At 42.2% G+C, this 6,000-nt stretch overlaps 1 protein-coding gene across 1 annotated transcript in view; it reads left to right on the forward strand.

The window, feature by feature from the left end:
* LOC137864973 (uncharacterized) overlaps positions 1–5,683 on the forward strand; it is a 97,389-nt gene extending 91,706 nt beyond the window's left edge. Inside the window, 3 exon segments of the mRNA XM_068699630.1 lie at positions 1,246–1,329; positions 2,738–2,805; positions 4,680–5,683. Coding sequence (XP_068555731.1) covers positions 1,246–1,329; positions 2,738–2,805; positions 4,680–4,823 — 296 coding nt within the window. The 3' untranslated portion in view covers positions 4,824–5,683.
* Positions 5,684–6,000: the final 317 nt, after the last annotated feature.

Raw genomic sequence — 6,000 nt, forward strand, 5'->3', positions numbered from 1 at the left:
GGCCTGGGAAGGGACAACCACATGTATCAGTACAGGCTGGGGGATGACCTGCTGGAGAGGAGCTCTGAGGAGAAGGACCTGGGGGGGTCCCGGTGGATGACAGGTTGACCATGAGCCAGCAGTGTGCCCTCGTGGCCAAGAGGGCCAATGGGATCCTGGCATGCATTAAAAGGAGCGTGGCCAGCAGGTCAAGGGAGGTGATCCTCCTCTACTCTGCCGTGGTCAGGCCTCACCTGGAGTACTGTGTCCAGTTCTGGGCTCCTCGGTACAAAAAAAAAAAAAAATCTCCTGGAGAGTCCAGTGGAGGGCCACAAGGCCACAAAGATGATACAGGGCCTGGAGCATCTTCCTTATGAGGAAAGGCTGAGAGACATGGGTCTGTTCAGCCTGGACAAAAGACTGAGAGGGGATCTCCTCAGTGTGTATAAATACCTGAGGTGTGGGAGACAGAGGGATTTGGCCAACCTCTTTTCAGTGGTTTGTGGGGACAGGACAAGGAGTAATGGCCACAAGATGGAGCACAGGAAGTTCTGCACCAATATGCAGAAGAATTTCTCCACGGTGAGGGTGACGGAGCACTGGGGCAGGCTGCCTAGGGAGGTTGTGGAGTCTCCTTCTCTGGAGATATTTAAAGCCTGTCTGGACGCCTACCTGGGCAGCCTGCTCTAAGGAACCTGCTTTGGCAGGGGGGTTGGACCTGTTGATCTTTCGAGGTCCCTTCCAACCCCTTCAATTCTGTGATACTGTGATATGTCCTTCCAGTAATGACAGCAAGTATTTACCCAGGTTACACTTTTTCAGCTCAACAGAGCAGCAAGCAATGGGGGTTAGATGTAATGCAGTCAGCTCAACCTCAAACTTTCCTGAGAATCGCTGTTCTATAGCAGGCTTGTCTTGTCATACCTGTAAGAGCACAAAAGAGGGAGGCCTAACATTCCCAGGGTTGGGTTGGAATACATTCCTATCCACATGCCTCACTCTATTCTAAAACTCACTCCACTGAGATTAGCAGAGAATTAACATGATGTATTTATCTGGTCAGGAGAAGCAAATGAACAGCTAACAAATTAAATGCCATTGCAGTTTGAGGAAAAATCTATAATGGATACTTAGGCATAGTTATCCTCTTCAGTATTGCAGCTGAGCTCTGCTGTGTGGAATAAACAGAGCCCAGAGAGAGCTTCTGAAATTTTCCTGTGTCTACACATGACAACTACATTTTACACCATTTCAATTTAATTCCAGGTATTTCAGCTGGACTTTTTGGTACCAATGATAATGAAGCTGGAAATGAATGGATACTTCCTAATCTTTCTTTCTTGAATGAAAGCTAGACAGAGAAAACGGCAGCATATCCTGGATACTTTGTTTTTCTATGTTGAACTAAGGCAGAAGTTGCACATATTTGCTAAAAGCCATCCAAGAATAACCTATGCATAGGTATTGAGCATTTCTGGCCTAAATGGTAAGGTAAAATATGGAGGTTGCTTCTGCTGTTAGAAGAAACTGATGTTACAACCAAGTATATTTGATGTTTTCCTGTTTACAACACCTTTGTAGAGTACACAGCCAGGTGGTACTAAGTTTGCTGTAAGTACCACAAGGCCGTGGTTTGTACCAGGCGCCCTATTATATTATGGGTCTGAAGTTTTCTCCAGAGCTGGATGTTGTCGCTGGCAATGCTGAGACTCTTAATAATTTTTTTGGTGTTCCTGATTCTCATTTATCAAGAAACAAAACTTTAGAAAACAGTAACTGGTAAAGTTGTTCTCTGCCCATGTGCCATTAAGTGCTAAGTTTTTTTCCAGAGGCTTAGCAGCTACTGATTCAGTTATTAACTTACATGAAGGAACTTTTTCTATTTAAGAAATTATAACATTAAGTAAATAAGTTTTACTCTTTTACCAGTAGTTTTATACCTCTTTGTGTAAAGGAGACTTAACCTTAATTCATGTAATGTATCATCAGATAAAAATAATCTAAATATGAAAAAACGCATGTATACATGTGAATGCAAATGACCAAAATAAAATCTTAGCCTTAACATGCTCTCAAGCTGTGTTGATAGTTCTTCTAAATCCCTTCTTCCATAATTTGAGAATCTACTAGAAACAAAGAAAACATCATATTGCTATTAAGATTTTCTGATTCTGTTTACTTTCACGAGAAAGAACACCAGAAAGTGTCCCAGTTCTGGACACAGAAATACTACTATTCTCATCTTTATTTCAGTACTTCATGTTAAAAACAAGGATTGCTTCAAGTCTCTTGTACTTTTCCCTGCTACTGGCTAGTTATATCTAATAAGTTTGCAGCCTGTACTTGTGGGACCATGACATGACTAACTGTTGATGTAATTTTCTTAACTGCTACAAAGATTAACTTCTAACACATTCATAAAAATGCAACTATCTAATGCAAAAGTACCTGGAGAAGTTGAACTAGAAATAATAACCAATTAAAAACAATACCTAATGAAACTTACTGTCATAAACAAGCTGGGGAGTCATGGATGACCTTCTTTAAGTAGCTGATGGCATAATGGCTGTGCTTATGCTATTGATTAGTACATTTTATTTGTAGGCCATGGCATATTTGAGGTGCTGTATACTGCCAAGAAAAATTTATAGGTGACTACAGCTGAACTCTGTGCTGTTTGCAGTCATATCCCGTTCAGTAAAAATGTAATAAAAGGACTGACTTGCCAATAGTGTACTAGCATCATACATCATTAAAGGAATGGCTGGAAATACAAATGTGCCAAGTCAGGAATTGATAAAAAGTCTTAAAAACTTTTATAAGGAGGTAAAAAGAGATGATATGGTGGAAATAACCAGTTCAAATAGCCAGCTTTTGCAGATGTGCTGATAATATGGAGCTTGCAGAAAATCCTTCCTGACCAGATGTTCTGGCACAGCTGTACGTGACACAGAAAGCAAGCAAAAGAATCAGGTTAAATCTGACCAGGTAGCTAAGCCTCAAGCAAAAGCAGTCGGTCACCCTGAATTCCTGGAGTCACCGCACATTGCATTACAAACTCAGTCTGGAAACTTACTACCAGGAGCTTTGCTACAGCTACCTCAAAACACCACCTTGCAGATAGTCAATGAAGCTCTTGTGTTACAAGACCAGCGGCTGTCCAAAATGAGGGGATTAGTAAATTAACTTTACAAATGTGTGACTCCTGCAGGAAGAAAGATTAAACTTGCAGTTTAATTTTTTTTTTCAACTGAGTTTGTTGCTTAAAGAACTTCTAAACTCAGAGATGTGCCATCTATGGAAATTACTGATTAAAAAAATGTGTAAGTTGCTGATTTGATTACAAGTCCTAAAAAGTGTTTGGTCAAAACAAATCATAAGAAATGTTAGTAAATGCTGTTCATTAGCAGTTCTGTTAATATTTAGTGTCATCAGCTTTTGACTGGGACCATATTTAAACCATGTATAACAAAAATGCATTCGCATTTTGTTGTCCAAAAATGCTCATTCTTGTAAGGAACTTCAGGTGTGTTGTTTTTTTCTCTCTCTTTTTTCTTTTACAGAATCACAGAATTTCTAGGTTGGAAGAGACCTCAAGATCATCAAGTCCAACCTCTGCCCTAACACTAACAGTCCCCACTAAACCATATCCCTAAGCTCTACATCTAAACATCTTTTAAAGACTTCCAGGGATGGTGACTCCACCACTTCCCTGGGCAGCCTGTTCCAATGTCTAACAACCCTTTCAGTAAAGAAGTTCTTCCTAACATCTAACCTAAAACTCCCCTGGCGCAACTTAAGCCCATTCCCCCTGGTCCTGTCACCAGACACGGTGGAGAACACGCCAACCCCCACCTCGCTACTTTTGTTTTAAGCCTTCTTGCTGTTTATTATGTATGAGTAATCCAGTGAGGAGATTAAGATTCTCCCCTCTCCACCCCCCCAATCTAGTAAAAGCACAACTCAAATCTGTCATATATAATAAAGCTAAGAAAAGCCAACTATTTACTGTGTCAGCAGCCACCCACTAGAATCCTTTAGTGAATAACAAAATCAACAGAAAAAGGAAACAATGTCTATAATCTGTAATATTTATGAGACAAATACTTTAATTTATGAAGAGTACAAGGTGCTTCACAATATTAATGAAAAATGGATGTTATTCAGGGCAGTGTACTGAGCTGCCCAAATCTTCCTTCAAACCACTTCACACTGTAAATCTGAAGAATTCACACTACTATACTGATGTGTGTATATATATATATTTCCTAGGTGAGCAAGTGCAGTCTCACACAGAAGAATGTGAAGCCATGTCCAATTACAGATAAGGAAAAAGTCTGTAAGGAGTTTTTTGAAGAAGCACATTCTTGTCTCAGGAACTGCTTCAAAGTTGTAAGTATAACTGTGTCAACCAAGGACTACCCAAGTACTCAAATGTCATACTTCAGAACAGTGCACAGAATTATTGCAAGGATATAAAAGTTTAATTGCAGATAACTTAAGCCTCAAAGCCTTAAATTCAGGATGAGAATAAAGATTTGTGAACAGTATTTACAGGGTAGAGCTGGGGGGAGGGGACAAAATTCCAAATCTCCTTTTCAATTCTCTTCCAGGTGTATTGCTAGATTGCTCTCTCTAGAAAAGATGTATGCTTGTACCCCTTACACCAAACAAGTAAACAAACTCCCTTTCTGTTAAAGGTGGACCCCAAACCATTCTACATCATGTGTACATATGACATGTGTGCCTCAAAGAAGATGAAGGCTGCATGCAGTTTAGCAGCAGCTTTTGTTCATTTGTGCAACTGAAATTTTGTTCCTGTGGAAATTCCTCCTCAGTGGTAAGTGTCTTCATTCTGAATATTCTGAATGCATTGTTCCAATACTTTCATATCTGATATTCAAGATCACACAAGAAAATGAAACTAATGAATCTGACTATGGTGTGAGTAAAACCAGTCCTATTCCAGAATTAATTCTCCTTGCTCCTTTTCCATCTTATCTATCCTTTCTGCTGCTTACTCAGAAGCACAGCATAACCTATCTGATTCATACTCTAATGGCTTTCTTATTTCCTCCTAAATTGCTTTGTAGAATAAAGCAGAGGGGATACTTGTAGTATATAAAGGAATTTCATGAGGAGTTCCAATTCGCAGATACTAATTTTGTTTCAACCTTTTTTTAGTCTAAATATTGCATGTGGATGCATAGTAACAGTATTATTGTCGTGGTTCCGCTCGAGTGGGCAGCCGAGCTCCACCACAGCCGCTCTCTCACTCCCCCTCCTCAAAGAGGAATGGGGAGAAAATATGTGAAAAGGGCTCAAGGGTTGAGATAAGGATGAGAAAATCATGCAATAATTATTGTAACGGGCAAAACAGACTCAGCATAAGAAGATAGTACGATTTATTGCTCATTACTAACAAGCTAGAGAAGTGAGAAACAAAGGAAAGAAACCAAAAGCACCTTCCCCCCCCATCCACCCTCTTCCACCTCCTCCCCCCGAGCGGCGCAGGGGAATGGGGGTTACGGTCAGCCTACAGCACTTCTTCTCTGCCGCTCCTTCTCGGTCACTCTCGTACCCTGTGCTGTGGGGTCCCACCCACGGGATGCAGTCCTTGATGAACTGATCCGGCGTGGGCTTCCCACAGGCAGCAGCTCTTCCAGAACTGCTCCAGATATGGGTCTGTACCACGGGGTCCATCCCTCAGGAGAAAACTGCTCCAACCTGGCTCTCCTACGGGCAGCAGCTCCTGCCAGGTCACCTGCTCCTGCGTGGGCTCCTCTCCATGGGCTACAGGTCCGGCCCAGAATCTGCTCCAGCAGGGGTCTTCCACAGGCGGCAGCCTCCATCAGTGCAGGGCCACCTGCTCCACCGTGGTCTCCTCCATGGGCTGCAGCATGGAACCCTGCTCCACCGTGGTACTCCATGGGCTGCAGGGGAACAGCCTGCTTCACCATGGTCCTCACCACAGGCCGCAGGGGACTTCTGCTCCGGCGCCTGGAGTACCTCTCCCCCTCC

The sequence above is a fragment of the Anas acuta genome, chromosome 15, assembly GCF_963932015.1.
Source record: "Anas acuta chromosome 15, bAnaAcu1.1, whole genome shotgun sequence".
Taxonomy (NCBI): domain Eukaryota; kingdom Metazoa; phylum Chordata; class Aves; order Anseriformes; family Anatidae; genus Anas; species Anas acuta.